This window comes from Trichosurus vulpecula, chromosome 4, assembly GCF_011100635.1.
Source record: "Trichosurus vulpecula isolate mTriVul1 chromosome 4, mTriVul1.pri, whole genome shotgun sequence".
NCBI classification, from domain to species: domain Eukaryota; kingdom Metazoa; phylum Chordata; class Mammalia; order Diprotodontia; family Phalangeridae; genus Trichosurus; species Trichosurus vulpecula.
In genome coordinates, this window is record NC_050576.1 from 213,942,251 (window position 1) to 213,963,819 (window position 21,569).

General features: G+C 36.4%; 1 protein-coding gene across 1 annotated transcript in view; it reads left to right on the plus strand.

Moving 5' to 3' along the window:
- The window catches only part of CCDC57 (coiled-coil domain containing 57), a 312,170-nt gene that overhangs the window by 111,112 nt on the left and 179,489 nt on the right, over positions 1-21,569 (plus strand). The window contains exons 8-10 of the mRNA XM_036754111.1: positions 2,327-2,485; positions 9,125-9,287; positions 13,473-13,607. Of these exons, the coding sequence (XP_036610006.1) occupies positions 2,327-2,485; positions 9,125-9,287; positions 13,473-13,607 (457 nt within the window). The remainder of the gene's footprint in view (positions 1-2,326; positions 2,486-9,124; positions 9,288-13,472; positions 13,608-21,569) is intronic.

A 21,569-nucleotide genomic window follows, 5' to 3' on the forward strand; every position in this document is an offset into this window, starting at 1 on the left:
AAGACAAACAACTTTGGAAGACATAAAAAAACTGTTGTTGATGCAACGATCTTCTGGCAGAGGTGATGGATTCACCTAGCTAAGGCCAGAATTTGTTTTGCTCGACCATACATATTTGTTACAAGGGTTTTTGTTTTTCTCTTTTTCTATGGGGAGAAGGGAAGTCTGAGGAAGAGAAGGTAGATTTTTGAGGTCTAAAAAATAAAAATAGAAATGTTTAAAATATAACAACAATGAGAAAAAATGTCAAACTTTTGGGGATTGAGCCAAATTGGTCCTTTGGGGAAAATTTTTTATGCCTAACAGATCAGAAGAAAGATCAGATCAGAAAGAATAGATAAATGAATTAGACATGCAACTAAACAATCTAGAAAACCAACAAATTAAAAGTCAAAAATAATGATTAAAATAAATAATAAATTATAATAAAAGACAAAAATAGAAGTCCTGACAGTCAAGGGAGTGATTAATAAAACTGAAAACAAAACAAAACTTAAAAAGCCACATTAAATTAATAAATAAAACTTGGAAGTGAGCTTAAAAAAATAGATAAACCATTAGCTAATTTGATTTAAAAATTGTTCTTCTAATATACAATACAATATGGAAAAAATTTTAAATGCACATTTTTCAAGTGTATAGTAACTTTCACAAAATTGTACTTTCTAACCAAGAGGGATCTAGTAAATCTGAAAAGAGGAATTCTATATACTACATTTTCAAACCAAAATACAGTAGTTAGAAAGAAACATTTATAGAAGGCTACATGTAAAATAAGAGGATTGGTTGATTGAAAGAGGAAAAAAGACAAAGATAGCACAAATATAATAATAGTCTATAAGATAACAATGATAGAGATATATGGGATTAAATGCCTGTATTAATAATAAAAACAAAAAAATTAAGCTTTAAAGACATTTTAAAAGATAAATTAGAGAAAAGTAGGAAAAGAGACAGTTTGGTTTGGTTTGGTTTTAGAAGAGCAATCAGAAAACAAAATGGATCTGCAATTCCATTACTTTGTTCATGTAGTTTATAAAATCCCATCTGTGCCTTCTCATTCTGTGGTATAGGAAAAAAAAAAACCACAAAAACAAAACTAAAAAAACATTGTCCATGTCCTCTCACAAATCTTGATAGGGAGATACTTGAAACAAGTTTTGGGCCTTCTAGGTCTCAATATCTCATAAGTAGCAAAGCCGTAAGTTGTCTGTCCATTCGTTATCTTTTTCTCTTGCTGATCTATTGGCCTCTTCCAGTGACATACAGATCTTTTACACTTGTGTCCATTTCTTCATTATAATGTGTTGTAGCCTACCCAACAAGCGTTTCTTCATTGTCTTTTGAGTGACCTATAATTTTGAGTCTTCAGAAGTTGTTTTCATTTTCCTACCTCATAAAGCAGAATCGCTTTTCATCTTGATCTTCAGTATGATAAATTAAAAAAACAGAATTGTTTTTTCATAAAAACTACTAAAATTGATAAGCTTTTAGTTACATAACCAAAATGAAAGATAACAATGAATTTAAAATTAAGGAATTTTTTGAGGGACTATTGTATTTACACAACTGTATATGTCATAGTAATAGTTTTGTTTACACAGCTATTTGTCGTCAAAATAGTTGGAAGTGGCAAAAATGACAATAACGCCCAAATGAGATATAAATGTAATTAAATATCAGTACCAGTGAGGCTATTTCATAGAAGTAGATAAATGACAACCAACTTTATATCAAAGGACAAATGATTTAAAATATAAAGGAGTACTTTGATAAAAGCAGATGAAATGGCGCTTGAACCACTGAACTTGGAAATTAACCAAGCAGTGATTGTCAAAAACTTAAGGCATACCTTGGAGAATATTGCAGGTTCATTGGTTCCAGATCAATAGAGTGAATATTGCAATTAAAAGAGAGAGAGATTGAGAGAGAGAGAGATTGATTGAGGCTAACGACTTTGTGCAGCTCTGCCTTACTTAAATCCAATTCATGTGCAAGTCAAGACATCACCCCATGATGTTACTAGTCTTTTTTGAAATTAAGAACAACACCTCTTCTGCAACTGTTAGTCTTAGAGAACTGCCTGGGGCACTGAGAAATTAAATGATTTGCCCAGGATTACATAGCTAGTATGTGTGAGAGGCCATACTCAAACCTAAGTCTTCCCAGTTCCAAGGCCAGCTATCCACTAGGCTACATTTTCCTTCATTATAACTTGTTATATATCATATTTGTGTTTGCATATGTGTGTACATACACACACACAAACACATATATATTTATATGTTAGTGCTGTGCATAAGTTCAAATATGTCTTTTTTGGTAGGCTTCAAGAGGATGTAGCAGCAATGAAATCTGCCTGGGATGCTCAGATTGCACAAATATCAAAGGACACTATTTCCAGAGACCTTCAGATCCATACACTACAAGAAGAAGAGGTGAAGCTCAAGGCACAACTGGCCAGATTCCAACAGGACATCGAAAGGTAAAAGCCCCAAGGTTATATTTGTACTAGTAATCAAGATGAAGTACTGACACATGAGGTCCTAGTCTTTTGAGCCTGAGATCAATTCCTATTTGTCTTTGAGGCTTCAAATGTAGGCATTTTGACATTGTTGTCTTCTTCTGAGTTTGTATTTTGAGCTTTCCTGTTTCCATAGTAGCTTTCTGTGGTTAGGGTTTATTTGTTTGTTTGTTTGTTGCTCATTTCCCAGTCTATTTTATGACTTTTAAAGTCGAGCTCTGCCCCTGTCCCAAGTTTCTTGCACTGGGGCCTCTGGGCCTGGCCACTCATCTGCTGTGCTAGAGGCTGGAAGCCTCAGAGATGGCCTACTGTGCTTGGGGCCAAGGTGCCTCGGTTGTTGACCTATGCTGAGATTTGGGGCCTCTAGCTATCTTGCCCAGACACTGCCTGCACTGGGCTGCTCTCCCCTTTTACCCAAGCAGAATAGATCTTTCCTGCAGTCCTTCAAAGTTGTATTAGGCAGGAAAATTGTTTTACCCCATCCTTTTTTTGGATTCTGCCCCTCCAGAATTTGTTTTGAGGTTGGCTTAAAAGTTGTTTGAAGGGGAATTTGGGAGAGTTCAGGCAAGTTCCTGCCTTTTGCTATGCCATCTTGTCTATGGCAAAGAAACTGGAGTGGTTTGCTGTTTCCTTCTCCAGCTCATTTTACTGATGAGGAACTAAGCCACACAGGGTCAAGTGACTTGTCCAGGATCAGAAAGCTAATAAGATCTTACTCTTTAGGATGATTTTGACAAATCTCTAGTATTTTTCACGTGGTTTTAGATCTAACTGGATTATCTATAATATATTCATTGGTTGGCGTAGTGAAAAGAACTCTTGATTTAGAGTCAAATCTGAAGTTCAGTCTATCCTTGGATATCAGTTTCTTTATCTCTAAAATAATAATGATATCTGCCCAATCTAACCTTAGGGTTGTGGGAGAATCAAACTAAAGAATAGGGGTGTTTTTTGTGGGTTTAAATTTTGTGACTTAAGGAATTCTGAAAACACCAGTGCTTAGTAACATTTTGTCTTTGACTTATTTTGTTGCTAGTTCCTTCATCTCCCTCACCTCTTTCTCATCTTTACCTCAGTTGTAAAATCTAGACAAGATAGCTTATTTTTTAGGCATAGAAGGTTTGGACCCTATTGAAGAAAAAACATCAATACTAATACTGTACTCTGTAATTTGGGCACAAGGCTTCAGGAAACAATTTAGTTTAATATTTATCTGTATCCAAGTCATTTCTGGCTTGACGAGGCAGATGTCCAAAATAATAGAATGTCTCATGCCTTCCAAAATGACTCTGCCCCAAGAAGATTTCAGGTGACATTTATAGGGATCTTGAGCAGGAAAAAGACCTATTAAAAGTATGGTCTAGGTTGAAATTCTAGATTTGAGCAACTAAGTCACTACCTCACTTTTCTGAGACCACTCCCCCCCTTCATTGATGTCTTAATCCTTTCTCAATGAGAAAGGCAGGTGCCAGCACCAATCACTGAGTTACCCTGTCTTTGGGTACCACCACTTCCCCAAGAAAAGCCTTTTTGTCTAAAGGTCTTTTTCCAAGGATTTTTGAAAAAACTTCAAACGAAAATATTGTTTCTTAATATTTCTGTAGAATAAAAAAGAGGCTTTTAATATGTTTCCACAGTCTCTAACAACTTAAAATAGCTGCTGGTTCATTTCATGCCTTTCAAGTTAAGGAAGCATTATGATGTAGCAGATTGGGTGTTGGATTATAAATCAGAAGAGTGGAGTTCACAAATCAGTTCTGTTCCTTTTAAGTTATATGGGTAAGGCACTTAACTCTTCTGAGTTTCCCTATCTATCAGATAGAAATAATAACACTTATACTGCCTCTTCCACCAAGATACTGGATGAAAAGTGTGATATAAGTGTGAATTTTTTTTTACGTATAAGTTATAGGTTAATCCTGGTTATAGCTGAATACCTAAAATCCATATCTCTCACATCCTTATACTTCCAGATTTGCCTTATACATTTTGAGGTCAGAGGCAAAGTGAGATAAGGTGAAAAGGTTGCTAGATTTGGAATTAGAAGATTCTGCTATCTGGACCCCATGCCTGGAATGCTCTCCCTCCTTGCTTCCCTGTCTTCCTTCAAGATTCAGCTAAAGTCCTGCTTTCTGCAAGAAATCTTTTCCAGTCCTCTTTAATCTTAGTGCTTGTCTACTGAGATTATCCCCAACTTATCCTAAATATAACTTTTGGCTTTTTTGTTGTTCATTCTTTTCAGTTGTATCCGACTATGTGACCCAATTTTAGGGTTTTTCTTGGCAAAGAAACTGGAGTGGTTTGCTGTTTCCTTCTCCAGCTCATTTTACTGATGAGGAACTAAGCCAAACAGGGTCAAGTGACTTGTCCAGGATCAGAAAGCTAATAAGCATCTGAGACTGAATTTGAACTCATGAATATGAGTCTTCCTGACTCCAGGCCCAGCACTCTATCCACTGTACCACCTAGCTGCCCATATATAATTTGCTTGCACATAGTCTTTTACATGTTTTCTCTGTTACTAGATTATGAGCTACTTGAGAACAGGGATTATCTTTTGCCTCTCTTTGTATGCCCAGAGCTTAGCCCTTTGGCCAGCACATAGGAGATACTTAATAAATGTGTTTTAATTGATTGATTGATATACATAAAGACTATAATATTACCTCAGTACCTCTTCTCACCTTCACTGTCTTGTAGGAGGAAGGAGCATAACAGAGATAAAGAAAGAGACATTCATTTCCTAGTCCTAACTTAATTCATCCCTCCTTCTCCCCTCTACAAATGTATTGACATTTTGTATTGAGGCTACAGATACTTCTCAGCAACCACCAAACAAACCCCACAACAAAGTACATTCCCTGAAAATAGTTCCTGTAGAAGATGGGATTTTAGTTGTCATCATATCCAAAATAGCTCATTATTCTTTCCTCCCCAAAAGAAAAAAATCTGCCTCTCCTTCAAACTCCCCTGTTTCTTTTGAGGGCATCCCCATCATCTAAGTCATCCATGTTCACAACCTCAAAATCACCCTTTATTCTCTTGCATCTGTCTCCTCTTTAGTCACATGCCCACCACACTTTTTTGGTCCATCCCTAATGCTTATCTGTGTTGCTAAAATAGCCTCCTAATTGGTTTTACTGCTTCTGTTTACTTCCCATTCTTCAAACAACTTCCCAAATAATCTTCTTGAGGCACAAGTCAAACTATTGGCATGCTGAAAAGAACACTGGCTCTGGAATCTAGGACTTGGGTTCAAATCCAGCCTTAATAATCCTCCTTCTTGTTCATACTTACGTTTCCAGACTTATTTCATGCTCTTCCCCTTTTACTCACCTTTTGTTCCAGCTAAACTAAAATTTTAGTGGTTCCTTCCACTCATTTCTGCCTTTGTATTTTCTGTGTATTCCCACTGCGTCCTCCCTACTTAGAATGCATCCTTCCAGATGACCCTCAGAGTCCCTGTGCTTTCCATTTCTAGCACCTAGGCAGTTTCTTTTACCTAGTAGGTGCTTAATAAGTTGAAGATTAAATTTACTTACTGGATCATAGGATTTAAATCTAGATAGAATTTTAAAGCTAAAACGGAGCTTAAGGAGGTCTGATTCAATCTTTTCATTTGTATATGAGGAAACTTAAAGTGACTTGCCCAAGGTCACACAGTTAGTAAATGCCAGAGTTGGCATTCAAACCCAGGTCTTCTGACTGCAAATCCAGTCAGTGCTTTTTTCATCTACTACATAACAAAGAGAGTGTGTAGTGTTCCATAGGTCCAGAGAAAGAGATTATATAATTATTATATATTTAGTGTGTAAGAAGGATGATTAGGAAAGGCTTCATTAAATAGGTGGTATTTGAAATGAGCTTTGAAGGATGGGCGAGGTTTTAACAGTTGGAAATAGAGAAAAGGGATTTCAGGTAGAGTGATCTCAATGTTGTTTGGATAATAACAACTAATTAAGTTTGGCTAGAGTAGTGTACACACATGAGAGTAGTGGGTAGGTAAGTTATATTCTAGAGGCTTTGAATACTGAAATTGAGGCATTTGGGCTTAATTTCACAGGTAAATTGAGGGCCATTGAAGGTTTTTGAGCAGTTAGAATAGGAGGAGGAGTCTGTGACCTGTTTCGAACAACTTTTTCAAAATCATAGGATGATTCACACAGGACCCATATGTACAAGGATATTTATAGCAGCTCTTTTTGTGATAGCCAAGAAATGGAAATCAAAGGGATGCCCATCAATTGGGGAATGGCTGAACAAGCTGTGGTATATGAAAGTAATGGAATACTATTGTGCCATAAGAAATGGGGATGATACGGACTTCATAACAATCTGGAAAAACCTACACGATATAATGCTGAGTGAGCGGAGCAGAGCCAGGAGAACATTGTACACAACCACAGATATATGGATTCTGTGAGGACCAACCCTGACATACTTCGCTCTTCTCAGCAACGTAAGGTGCAAGGACAACTCCAGGGGACTCACAATGGAGAATGCTATCTTCATCCAGAGAAAGAACTGTGAAGTTTGGATGCAGATTGAGGCACACTTCATGCTCGCCTTTTTTCTTCTCTTTTGTTTTGGTTTTTGGGTTTTTTTTTTTTTTGGTTCTGTCTCTTCTTTCTCATGATTCACCCCATTGGTCATAATTCTTTTCCACAACTTGACTAGTGTATAAATTAATTCAATGCGAAGTTATACATGGTAGTTATATGAGATTCCATGCCGTCTTGGGGAGGGAGGGGGGAGGGAGGGGAGAAAATCTGGATCTCAAAATTATGTAGAACCGTGTGTTGTAAACTAAAAATAAAAAAAAATTAATAAAAAAAAATCATAGGATGATAAGATCACAGATTTAGAGCTGGGAGGGGCTTTAGAGACTACAGAATCCAATCCTTTCATTTTATAGATGATGGAATTTAGGCTAAGGGAGGTTAAGTGACTTGTCCATGGTCACACAGCTAGTAAGTGTCTGAGGAAGGATTTAGAAGCAGTTCTTCTTGACATTCTATTCACTGCCCAGCTGGAATACAAATATTATAAATAGATCACAGCTAAAATATTTATTGTGTACAAAATGCATTCTATTAAGGTTATGGTGTGTTTCAACTTAAATGTATGGCCCAGAACACTAAAATCCATAGAAATTCCAAATATGCATATGGTTTGCTTATCAGAAGTATGAATTTTGGTGTAACTTTGTCTTTAAAGCATTTTGACATAATGAAATCACAAAATATTAAAACTGGAAAGGGTCCTTAGTGATCATGGAATTTTACTTGTTTTACATATAAAGAAACTGAAACCCAGGAAAAAAAAAGAAGTTATTTTATATAGAAGGTATTTATTATAAACAAAGCAATGGAATTATCACTTTGCAAAACACAGTGGTCATATTTATTCACAGTCTACAGTGGTAAACATGAATCTTTTTTAAAGAACACTTAAAGTGCTTTAGTAAAAGACAGCCAATGGAATTGGTGCAATTATAATTGGCTTTTTTGGGATATTTTAAATAAATCTAGAAATATCTTTCCTAGGCTGTCCCTTCCATTCTCAGACACACAAAATATCCCCCTCCCTGTATTCTTACCTTTGGGGATGATATGTTACCATTTTTTCTTCTTAATGAATTTTTTGGCATCCTGACCTGTGATTTTATTAGTGTACATAATTGCTGTTTTGGAAATTTCCACCATTGATGCAGATCAGCAATTCATCTGCAACTTAACACCTTAAATAGCTGCTTGGGACACTGAAAAGTTAAATGATGTGCCCCTAGTCATGCAGCTAGTTTGTATTAAAGGGCAGTACTTGAATCTGGGTGTTTGACTCTTAAGACCAGCTCTTTATCCATAGCCCCTCCTCCTAATATCTTGCCAATAAAATCTGCATTCCACACCAGATTCTCTTGTCAACACTGACTGAGGCCAGTCCTCCCAAGTCAGCATGGTGCATTAGAAAGGACTTTAGATTTGAATCAAAAGACAGGTTTCAGTCTCAGCTCTGCTACTTATTACCTTTGTGACTTAACTTCTCTGGGCTTCATATTCCTCATTTGTGAAGTGTGAAGATTGAATTAGATTATGTTCAAGATTCTTTCTAGCTCTAAATTCTATGAACCCAGTGATACATAAAGCACCTTTTCTCTTTCCTAGCAATTCTCTCCTTTCCCAGTTTCACCCATCATAACTTGCACTAAGCTTAAAAATCAGCCTCCCCCCATACCTTCCCAAAAAAGTTATAATGAAAAAATAATCATTTGTTGATCTGTTTTGTTTTATTGGCACTGTAAGTTTTGGGAGGATATGTTCTATTTCTTTACTATTTTCAGTGTAGCTTCTAATTAATACACAGTAAGTCAGATGTGGTATGTAAATTTAGAGCTTGAAAAAAGAGACCTTAAAGGTTATCTAGTCTATTCCTTTCATTTTATAGTAGACAGTGGTGAAATGGTCAATAAATAGGGTCACCACATAGCCAAACGGTTAATACAGACATGATCTTTAAGAAAAATATGAATCTTTTCTGCATTTTCCTTTCCTTTTATCAAACCCTGTGGGAGAAAAACATTGGTCTCCTCCCTTATCTCAGGTACAAACAACAGTTGTCTCTAGCAATGGAACGGGAGCAGATCCTAGAACGTGATAAAGTACAGGTGGAACTGGATTGGCAATGTCGTTGTGAAAATGCTGAAAGGAACCAGTATGAGAAGTCAGAGGATTTGATACAGGGTTTAACAACGGCCAGAAACCAGGTATGTACCAAGTCACATTAGCATTGAGCCCTTCCTAGATTTACATCAAATTGGATTTTCTAGCATATTTTATAAGAGCTGGAGAAGGTATGCTGGAATGATATGTAAGGGAAAGATTCTCATACCTCTTTCTTAAGGTGGAGGGGAGGTGAGTAAGGGAGGGAAGAACAATGGATAGAGAAAAATTCCAAAAGTTTCCCTGAATGTTTATAGCTAAATCCATTAAAATCCATCTTCAGAAGAAGTTTCATTGTATTGGGAATATTAGTATTTCCCAGTTCAGGGTTTTGTCCATAGTAATGATATGCTGATATGTTTGGAATGACTTTTTTATCACTCAGAATTTTTATTCAAAATTTTATCACCCCAGATTTTTTCTTTAGTCCATCTTTATGTGGCGGCCATTTTCTATGAGGAAAAAAATTCTGACTAGGAATGACAGTAGTCAAGGAAAAACTATTTTGGTAGCTGTTTTGGTACTGTAGGCAGCATTGATAAACATTTGGATTTAAATGCCCTCTTTAGCATTATCTATTTTTTATTTTAATATTTTATACATTACATGTAAAATTACATGTAAAAACAATTTTTAACATTGGGTTTTAAAAAAATTTTTGAGTTCCAAATTTTCCCCCTTCTTCACCTCCCCCCAAATTTATAAGGCAAGCGTTATACATGTGCAGTCATGCAAAACATATTAGTCATGTTGTGAAGGAAAACACAGACCAAAAATAACCCAAAGAAAAATAAAGAATAAAAAAAATTTGCTTTGATCAGCATTCAGATTCTACCAGTTCTTTCTCTGAAGATGGATAGCATTTTTCATCATGAGTACTTTAGAACTGTCTTAGATTTTTGTATTGCTCAGAGTAGCTAAGTCATACAGTTGAACATCTTATAATATTGCTGTTACTGTGTACAGTGTTCTCTTGATTCTGTTCATTTCACTTTCCATCAGTTTATGTAAGTCTTTCCAGGTTTTTCTGAAAGAATCCTGCTCATTCTTATAGCACAGTAGGCATTCCATCACAATCATATACCGTAACTTGTTTAGCCAGTCCCCAGTTGATGATCCCCTCAATTTCCAATTCTTTGCCACCACAAAAAGAGCTGCTGTAGATATTTTTGTACACATGTGTGCTTTTCCTTTTTTTTTTGTCTCCTTGGGATACAGACCTATTTCTGGGACAAAGATTGTGCATGGTTTTATAGCTGGCATAGTTCCAAATTCCTCTCCAGAATGGTTGAATCAGTTCTCAACTCTGCCAACAGTGCATTGGTGTCTCAGTTTTCCTATGTCCCCTCCAACATTTGTCAATTTCATTATATATCATGTTAGCCAATCTGATAGGTGTGTGGGGTGGTAACTCAGAGTTGTTTTAATTTGCATTTCTCTAATCAGTAGAGATTTAGAGCATTTTTTTCATATGACTATAGATAGCCTTTTATTTTTTTACTTCTTCAGAAAGCTACCTGTTCATATATTTGACTGTTTAACAATTAGGGAATGACTTGTATTTTTATATATTTGATTCAGTTCTCTATATATTTGAGAAATGCGGCCTTTATCAGAAAAACTTGCTGTAATTTCTTTTTTACAGTTATAATTGCTGTGTATTTCCCTCCATCTTGTTTTCCCCCCATTTCTCCTTTCTCTCTCTTTCTCTCTCTCTCTCTCTCTCTCTCTCTCTTTACTCTGTCTATCCTCAAAAGTGTTTTGCTTCTGACTACTGCCTCTCCCAATCTGCCTTTCCTTCTATCAGCACCCCACCTCCCTTCTCTTATCTCTTCCCCTCCTACTGTAGGGTAAGATAGATTTCTGTACCCAGCTGAATGTATATGTTATTACCTCTTTTATCCAGTTCCAGTGAGAGTAAGGTTCAAGTGCTTCTCCCCACCTCTCCCTTCTTCCCCTTCACTGTAAAAGGTCATTCATTCCTCTTTTATGTGACATAATTTATCCCATTCTACCTCTCCATTTCCCCTTTTTCCCAGTGCATTCCTCTTTCTCGCTTCTAAATTTTATTTTTTTTTAGATATCATCCCATCATAGTCAGTTCACACCTATGCCCTCTGTCTGTGTATACTCCATCTAACTGTCCTAATGATGAGAAAGTTTTTATGACTTACAAGTATCATCTTCCCATATAGGAATGTAAACTGTTCAACCATGTTGAATCCTTTATGATTTTTCTTTCCTTGTTTATCTTTTTAGTCTTCTCTTGAGTTTTGTATTTGAAAGTCAGAATTTCAGTTCAGCTCTTTTCATCAGGAATGCTTGAAAGTTTTCTGTTGCATTAAATATCCTTTTTTTTTCTCCTGAAGGATTACACTCAGTTTTGCTCAGTAAGTAATTCTTGGCTGTAATCCTAGCCCTTTTTTCCTCCAGAATATCATACTCGAAGCTCTCTGATCCTTTCAGATAGAACCTGCTAAATCTTGTGAGATCCTGACTGTAGCTCCATGTTTGTTTCTTTTGTTTCTTTCTGGCTACTTGCAATATTTTTTTCTTGACCTGGGAGCCCTGGAATTTGGCTATAACATTCCTGGAAGTTTTCATTTTGGGATCACTTTTAGGGGGTGATCAGTAGATTCTTTCAATTAGTATTTTACCCTCTGGTTTTAGAATATCAGGGCAGTTTTCCATTATAATTTCTTGAAAGATGATGTTTAGGCTCTTTTTTTGATCTTGCCTTTCATTTAGTCCAGTAATTCTTAAATTATCTCTCCAGGTCATTTGTTTTTTTCAGTGAGATATTTCCCATTTTCTTCTATTTTTTTTCATTCTTTTGATTTTGTTTTATTGTTTCTTGATGTCTCATAGAGTCATTAGCTTCCACTTGCCCAATTCTGATTTTTAAGGAATTATTTTCTTCAGTGAGCTTTTGTATCTCCATTTGGCCAAGTCTACTTTTTAAGGAGTCCTTCTCTTCAATAGATTTTTGTGCCTCTTTTACCATTTGACTTATTATGTCTTTTAAGGTAGTATTGTCTTCAGTATTTTTTGTGCCTCCTTTATCAAGCTCTTTTTTCATGATTTTCTTGCATCACTGTCTCTTTTTTTTCCAATTTTGCCTCAACCTCTTTTATTTGACTTTTAAAATCCTTTTTGAGCTCTTTCAGGAATTCTTAGGGGTAGGGGGGGAAAGGGCTAAGACCAATTCACATTTTTCTTTGAGGCCTTGCATTTAGCTGTTTTGACTTTGTTGTCTTCTTCTGAGTTTGTGTTTTGATCCTCCCTGTCACCATAATAAGTTTCTATGGTCAGGTTCTTTTTTGTTGTTTTTGTTTGCTCATTTTTCCAGCCTATTTCTTGACTTTTTACAATTCACTGTCTACTTCTCTAAAAGAAGTAGGATGCTTGATTATGTTTATCCCTGAGTTGTTGGAATTAATTTTAGCAGTGTATTTCATAAAATCAAATTTACTTTCCACTCAAAATGAATCCTGTGGAGTTGGAATGGAATAAGCATTTACTAATCATCTACTATGTGACAGGCACTGTGCTAACAGTTTTACAAATATTATCTCATTTTATTCTCACAACAACTCTGCTCTTCATCCCCATTTTGCCATTGAGGTAACTGAGGCAAAGAGGCTGGGTTATTTGCCCAGAATCACACAGCCAGTAATTATCTGAGGCTAGATTTGAACTCAGGTCTTCCTCACTCCAGGTCCAGTGCTCTATTCACTCTGTCACCTAGCTACCTCTGGGAGTTCATTGACAGATTCTGATCTTTGTATTCCCAAACCTTTCCCACTAATTTTGGTGGTGACTTTGCTGATGATGAAGAACGAGTTTTAATAGGTTATACAAAGTTGGATTGTAAAGGCCTATGCCTGTGTCTTTTGTTTGAGGTCTACCTTAGGTAAGTTTGGAGAGATTTATTACCAGTAGGTAAATCACTATGTGATGAAAATTTTTGTCCTTACCGATTCATGAAACCATCAGGGTGTGGATGAATTCTACAAGCTCTGTTTCAGAAGGAATTACCTACACCAGTGAAATCAAAGATCCCTGATGTATTGAAATAAATGTGTACAGCAAATGGATAACTAGTTAAGTGTTTCATTGCTAAAAACTTCAGGATGAGAAATGGTTAACTTGTTCATCACTCTTATATTGATTATTAACCCTCATTGTGTCACTGTAGAAATATTTCGTGATTTGTTTCTTTTTCCTAGGTTGCTGCCCAGCTTCAAGAGACAGAGCAGAAGTTATGTGAAATGAAAACAGTATTGAAGGCTATAATCTTTGAAAGAGATCAAGCAATTCACACTCTCAGTTTGCATGGTTTACTTCCTGAAAAGGAGAAAAAGGTGAGAACATCAATTATCATCTCCTTACTATGTGTGTCAGCATTTGGCATAGTTGGCTAACCTCTGGATTCAGATGAACAGTCACTTTTCTCGGCTGTCACTTCTGTAGTATGTGTATCCTTGACTTATGGCAGCTCTTCCAAGTTGATAAGGAGCTGTCATTGCCTTAAACAGTGCTAGGACACATTTTTCATGTATTTCCCTTTAATCCTCATGATTAATGAAATGAAAAAATGAAAATTTATTAAATACTTTACTATGTGCCAAAAACACTTTGCTAAACCTTGGGAATAAAAATAGAAAAAAAAATATAACAGTCCTTGCTCTCAAGGAGCTCATATTCTCCTTAGGGAAGAAAACACATGAAAGAAAGCTCAGTTGCAAGTCAGATGGAAAGGCCTGGAAATCTTAGGAGTTCAATGAAGGGGAAGATAGCTGGGCCCACATATTATGCAGATAGCTAAGATGATAGTGCTGGAGGACTGCAAGACCCTTAGGGAAGATGTGGTAAAGCCTAGAAGATCTTAGGTATCAGTGGCAGGGCAGAAAGTAAGGCCTGGTGGTCTTCCATCTCATCAGAAGGAATGAAATTATTGACTCCCTTCTCATCCAAGTCTAGTGACCTTTCAACCAACTTGGGTCATTACCCAGGGGACTTTTTTTTAAGTTTAAATGGTTTCTTCTGAATTGAATTTAGAAGTCACCTAGTGGCTACACAGATAAACTACTCTGATCAGCAACAAGCATCTTTCCAGATCCCTTTATCTTAGTATATGAGATCCAGTTTGCTTTCCTCCCCCACGTTCAATAATCAGCTTTATTAAGTGTTCGCTATGTATTACTTCATCTGTTTCTAAAGCTGTAGCATTTCCTTTTTGCTTGGCATAGTTTGATGTTTTAGTTTTTTTTCCATGTGTGAATTTAGGTAGTTGGTGCAGTGGTTAGAGCACTGGGTCTAGAGTCAGGAAGACCTGAGTTCAAATCCAGCCTTCAGATACGAGCTGTGTGACTCTGGCAAGTCACTTAGCCCTGTTTACCTCAATTTCCTCATTTGTAAAATGAACTGGAGAAGGAAATGGCAAACCACTCCAGTATCTTTGCCAAGAAAACCCCAATGAGGTCACGAAGAGTTGGACACAACTGAAAGGACTCAACAATAAATGGATGAATTTTATAGGGCTCTTTCTGTTTTTACCCAACTTTGCTGCTCTTAACCCATAACATTACCTTACCATTGTTCCCTCCAGGTCTGGAAAGAAGCCTTTATATCTCCAGAACATAGATGGGACCGAGAAACCTCAGGAAATGCAGTCATTTTATTATAGTGCCCCCATAATTATATGGTGGGATGCAAGGTGGTAGGGCATCCCTGGTGGTGGAGGATCTTTGTATTGCCCAACCTTCCCTGGCGGGTTTTCGTAGTAGCACAATAGCAATATGTAAGTGTCTTATTGTTATAGCAAGATGTGTGTAGAGTAATTAACTCTAATACCTTAAGGCAGTAGATTCCAAACTTTTTTGATTGTGTACCCCTTAATATGTATGTCTTTTTCTTACTTATAAATTATATACAGATAATTCTGTACTAATAATTTTGTGCAATATAAAACACAGAAAAAAATAGACATTTTAAAGGAATGAGGTAAAGATAAAATAATATTTAATCCTAAAGTCAATAGGAAACCACTGGAGAGTATTGAGTTAGACCAAATATTTAGGAAAAACATTTTGATAGCTCTATGGAGAATGTATTGGAGTAGGAAGAGACTTGAGGCAAAGAGGCTAGGAGTCTGTTGCAGTCATCTGGGTGAGAAGTGATGAAGCTCTGAACAAGGTGGAGGCTTTGTGAATAGAGAAAAAGGAATATATGGGAAAGGTGTGGAGATAGAAATGACAAGATTTGACCTATCATAAGATATGTGAAGCAAGAGAGAGTGAGGAGTCAGTGAGATGAAGATTGTGAATCTGAGTAAATGGAAGGATAGTGATTTTCTTGCCAGAGATGGGTCAGATCAGAAGAGGAGTGGGTTTTGAGCAGAAAAATAATGATATCTTTGATCTTTTGAAGCCAATCTGTGTCTGCTCATTCTATGGAATTTTGTCCCACCAAAAACAAAAAGGAGGGAGGTAGTGCAAGGCTCTTACCAACTGGTAGTACAGAGCTCACCCTTTAAGGGGCATTGGCCATAACCAAAAAGTGATCTGGAAGAGGATTGAATTTTCTCCTTGGCACCTGTGCAGCTGTTGTTGTGGGTACCATGTAGCAGCTGGGTTATAGTTCTGTCCTGAGGGCCACATTGATCTCCCCTCCCTGCCCATTTGAGGGAACGTTTGCTAGCTTAGAAGGAATGGGGGAAGGGTTGGAGGATAACAATAGGTATGATTATATTAAAGATAAGTCTGAAAATTGACTGGTGGGAAGAATTGGATTTTCCCACCCACTAAGTAGTTGATCACACATCCCTTAAGGTCATTTCATTGTCCCACAGAGGGCCCTTACCCTAACTTTGTCCCTTAAAGAGAGAAACTAATATCTCCTCAGGACATACTTTTTAGTTTTAAAAATCATACTCTTAGTTTTTCTATCTCCAGATGTATTAGCAAGCATCCAGGATGGCCTGCTAGCACAAGTTCTTAGATCTGTTTTTATAAAGGAAAGACAGCTTCAAAGGGGTTAACAATGCAGGCTATTCTATCTAACCTTTTCACAGCGGTTGCTGAGCACCAACTCCTACAGCATTCCCTGATCATCCTTTTCACAGGGACCAGCAAGAAGGAGGTGGGGGGGGGAGGTAACTCCCCCTACATCTCGATGGGGTCAATTGAATTGTGCATTCCCCTAAATCCCCTCGAGCCTCAGTGGGAGCCAGTTGAGGCAAACACAGATTCCCCCCAAGCCTTGATGAGGGCCAGTCAAGGCACACACAGCATCCTAGCTTGTGCATTTCAACCCTAAAGGTTTCCCACTCACTGACCAGTGCCCACCTGCTTTATATTTACACTCCACCCCCTCCAGAGTCCTGACCTTTACAATCTAAACAGGTGACACCTGACCCCTACAATCTACAAGGGTTGTGGTGGAGATGTTTTGAACTATAGAACTCATATCTAACACCTGGGAACAAGAGATTGTTATGGCCATGGATTGTGGAAAACCAAACTACAAAAAGTACTAACAAAAATCCATTTTGCTTATGCTTATACCGGAACACAGATGGGATTGAGAAACCTCAGAAAACTCAAGTCATTTTTATTATCGTAACCTCATAATTATATTTCCACATCCTTTTATGGTGAACTGGTTTATAGCATAAGGCATAAGCCATATAAAATTTGCAGATTACTGTCACTAACAAAAACCTTAATTAGGGATGAATCAGGTTATATAGGAAGGCATGAGAAAGGGGAATGTGGAAAGCACAAATTTACTCTGGAATTGATCATTTTAAAAAAATTTATTGATTTTTTAAAAAATGATTTAATATTTTCTTTTTCTGCAATTACATGTAATAACAACTTTTAACAATTGTTTTTAAAATTTTGATTTCCAAATTCTTTCCCTCCCTCCCTTCCCCCACTTACTGAGGATGCAAGCAATTTGCTATAGGTTATACATTTGCAGTCATGAAAACCATATTTACATATTAGTCTCATGTTGTAAAAGAAAACAGACCAAAAAAAGGAAACAAGAAAAATAAAGATAGCAAAGAGAAAATATGCTTTGATCTGCATTCAGATTCCACCAGTTTTTTTTTCTGGAGATGGATGGTATTTTTCATAATAAGACCTCTTAGATCATTGTATTGCTGAGAACAGCTAAGACATTCACAGTTCTTCATCATACAGTATTGCTGCTAATGTGTACAAAGTTCTAGTTCTGCTCATTTCACTTTGCATCAGTTCATGTAAGTCTTTCCAGGTTTTTTTTGAGAGCATTCTGCTTGTCATTTCAAGTAAAATAGCATTCCATCACCATCATATAACACAACTTGTGCAGCCATTTCCTAATTGATGGACATCCCCTCAATTTCCAATTCTTTGCCACCATTTGAAAAAATTGCTGCAAAATTTTTGTACATGTAGGTCCTTTTCCTTTCTGTTTTTTTTTTTTATCTTTTTGATTTACAAACCTAGTACTGGTATTACTTGATCAAAGTGTATGCGTGGTTTTATAAGCCCTTTGGGCATAGTTCTAAATTGCTCTACAGAATGGTTGAATCAGTATACAACTTTCCCAACAGTACATTAGTGTTTCCATATCTCCTCCAACATTTGTCATTTTTCTTCTCTGTCATATTAGGCGATTTAATAGGTGTGGGGTGGTAGCTAAACATTGTTTTAATTTGCATTTCTTTAAGCAATAGTGATTTAGAGCACTTTTTCATATGATTATAGATAGCTTCGATTACTTTACCTGAAAACTCTCTGTTCATATCCTTTGATGATTTATCAATTAAGTAATGGCTCCTGTTCTTATAAATTTGACTTAGTTCTCTATATATTTGAGAAACACAGCCTTTATCAGAGAAACTTGCTGTAAAAATTTTTTTAGAGTTATGATTAGTGTGTATTTCCCTCCATCCTCTTTTCCTTCCTATTTATCCTACTCTCCCTCCTTTCATGTGGTCCATCTTCAAAAGTATTTTGCTTCTGTCTTTTACCTCCTTTACTCTTCCCTCCCTTCTATCAGTGCCCCACCTCCCTTCTCTTATTCCCTTCCCCTCCTACTTTACTGTAGGGTAAGATAGATTTCTATACCAAATTGAATATGTATGTTATTCTTTCTCTGGAGCCAATTCTGATGAGAGTAAGGTTCAAGAGCTTTCTCCTACCTCCCCCATCTTCCTCTCCATTGTAAAAACGCTTTTGCACTTCTTTTCTGTGAGAAAATTTACCCCATTCTACCTCTCCATTTCCCCTTTTTCCCAGTGCATTCCTTTTTCTCACTTCTAAATTTTATTTTTTTAAATATTCCAGTCAACTCATACCCATGCCCTCTGTCTTTGTATACTCCTTCTAATTGTGCTAATAATGAGAAAGTTCTTAGACATTACAAGTATCATCTTCCCATGTAGGAATGTAAACTGTTCAACCATATTGAATCCCTAATGATTTTTCTTCCCTTGTTTATCTTTTTAGTCTTCACTTGAGTTTTGTACCTGAAAGTCAGAATTTCAATTCAGCTCTGTTTTTTTCATCAGGAATGTTTGAAAGTCCTCTGTTGCATTGGATATCAATTTTTTCTCCTGAAGGATTATACTCAGTTTTGCTCAGTAGGCAGTCCTTGTTTGTAATCCTAACTCTTTTTTTTCCTCCAGAATATTTTATTCTAAGCTCTCTGATCCTGTCAGACAAAACCTGCTAAATCTTGTGAGATCCTGACTGTGGCTCCATGTTTTTTTCTTTTGTTTCTTTATGGCTACTTGCAATATTTTTTTCTTGACCTGGGAGCCCTGGAATTTGCTATAATATTCCTGGAAGTTTTCAAGGGGTGATCAGTGGATTCTTCCAATTAATATTTTGCCCTCTGGTTTTAGAATATCAGAGCAGTTTTCTATTACAATTTCTTGAAAGATGATGTTTAGGCTCTTTTTTTGATCTTGGCTTTCATTTAGTCCAGTAATTCTTAAATTATCTCTCCTGGATCTATTTTCCAGATCAGTTGTTTTTTCAGTGAGATATTTCCCATTTTCTTCTATTTTTTTCATTCTTTTGATTTTGTTTTATTGCTTCTTGATGTCTCATAGAGTCATTAACTTCCACTTCCTCAATTCAATTTTTAAGAACTTATTTTTTTCACTGAGCTTTTGTACTTCCTTTTCCATTTGGCCAGTTCTACTTTTTAAGGAGTTCTCTGCAATGGATTTTTGTGTCTGTTTTTCCATTTGGCAAATTCTGCTTTTTAAGGAATTGTTCTCTTCAGAAAATTTTTGTATATCTTTTTCCATTTCTCCAGTTCTGCTTTCCAAGGCATTCTTCTCCTAGTTATATTTTTTTTTTTTTACCTCTTACCCTTTGGCCTATTTTGTTTTTTAAGGTGTTGTTTTCTTCAGTATTTTTTGTGCCTCCTTCACCAAGCTGTTGACTCTTTTGAATGATTTTCTTGTATCACTTTCATTTGTCTTCCCAATTTTTACTCTACCTCTCTTGCTTGATTTTTAAAATCCTTTTTACATTCTTCCATGGCCTGAAAACAATTTATATTTTCCCTTGAGGTTTTAGACATAGCAGTGTTAATGGTTTTCTTCTTAGTTTGTGTTTTTAATCTTCCTTTTCATCATAACTTTCTAGAGTCAGAAATTTTTTTCTGTTGTTTGCTCCTTTTTCCTATTTCTTGACTTTTTTTTCTTTTTTTTAATATATTTAGTTTTCAGCAATGATTTTCACAAGAGTTTGAATTACAAATTTTCTCCTCATTTCTACCCTCCCCCCACTCCAAGATGGCGTATATTCTGGTTGCCCTGTTCCCCACTCAGCCCTCCCTTCTATCACCCCACTCCCCTACCATCCCCTTTTCCCTTCCTTTCTTGTAGGGCAAGATAAATTTCTATGCCCCATTGCCTGTGTATCTTATTTTCTAGTTGCATGCAAAAATTTTTTTTGTTGTTTTTGAACATCTGTTTTTAAAACTTTGAGTTCCAAATTCTCTCCCCTCTTCCCTTCTGCTCACCCTCCCTAAGAAGTCAGGCAATTAAACATAGCCCACATGTGTATCATTATGTATGACCCTTCCACAGTACTCATGTTGTGAAAGACTAATTATATTTTGCTCCTTCCTAACCTGTCCCCATTTATTGAATTTTCTTCCTTCAACCTGTCCCCTTTCGTGTGGGGTAAGATACCCAATTGAGTATGTATGGTATTTCCTCCTCAGGTCAAATCTGATGAGAACAAGATTCACTCATTCCTCCCTCACCTGCCTTCTCTTCTCTTCCTACAGAACTGCTTTTTCTTGCCACTTTTATGGGAGATAATTTACCCCATTCTATCTCTCCCTATCTCCCTCTCTCAATATATTCCTCTCTGATCCCTTAATTTGATTTTATTTCTTTTAGATATCTTCCCTTCATCTTCAACTCACCCTGTGCCCTCTCTCTCTCTCTCTCTCTCTCTCTCTCTCTCTCTCTCTCTCTCTGTATATATATATATATATATACACACACATACATATATACATACATACACATTCACTTATACATATATATACATAAATATATATCTATATCTATCTATCTATCTATATGTGTGTATATATATGTATGTGTGTATATATATATATATATATATATATATATATATATATATATATATATATATATATATATATATTTGCATCTTCCCTTCAGCTACCCTAATACTGAGGTCTCATGAATCATACACATCATCTTTCCATGTGGGAATGTAAACAAAACAGTTCAACTTTAGTAAGTCCCTTGCAATTTCTTTTTCTTGTTCTTTTTCTTGATTACCTTTTCATGCTTCTCTTGATTCTTGTGTTTGAAAGTCAGATTTTCTGTTCAGCTCTGGTCTTTTCACTGAGAAAGCTTGAAAGTCCTCTATTTTATTGAAAGTCAATATTTTGCCTTGGAGCATGATACTCAGTTTTGCTGGGTAGGTGATTCTTGGTTTTAATCCTAGCTCCATTGACCTCCAGAATATCGTATTCCAAGCCCTTCAATCTCTTAATGTAGAAGCTGCCAGATCATGGGTTATTCTGACTATGTTTCCACAATACTCAAATTGTTTCTTTCTGGCTGCTTGCAGTATTTTCTCCTTGATCTGGGAGCTCTGGAATTTGGCGACAATATTCCTAGGAGATTTCTTTTTGGGATCTATTTGAGGAGGCAATCGATGGATTCTTTCAATTTCTATTTTGCCCTGTGGCTCTAGAGTATCAGGGCAGTTCTCCTTGATAATTTCTTGAAAGATGATATCTAGGCTCTTTTTTTGATCATGGCTTTC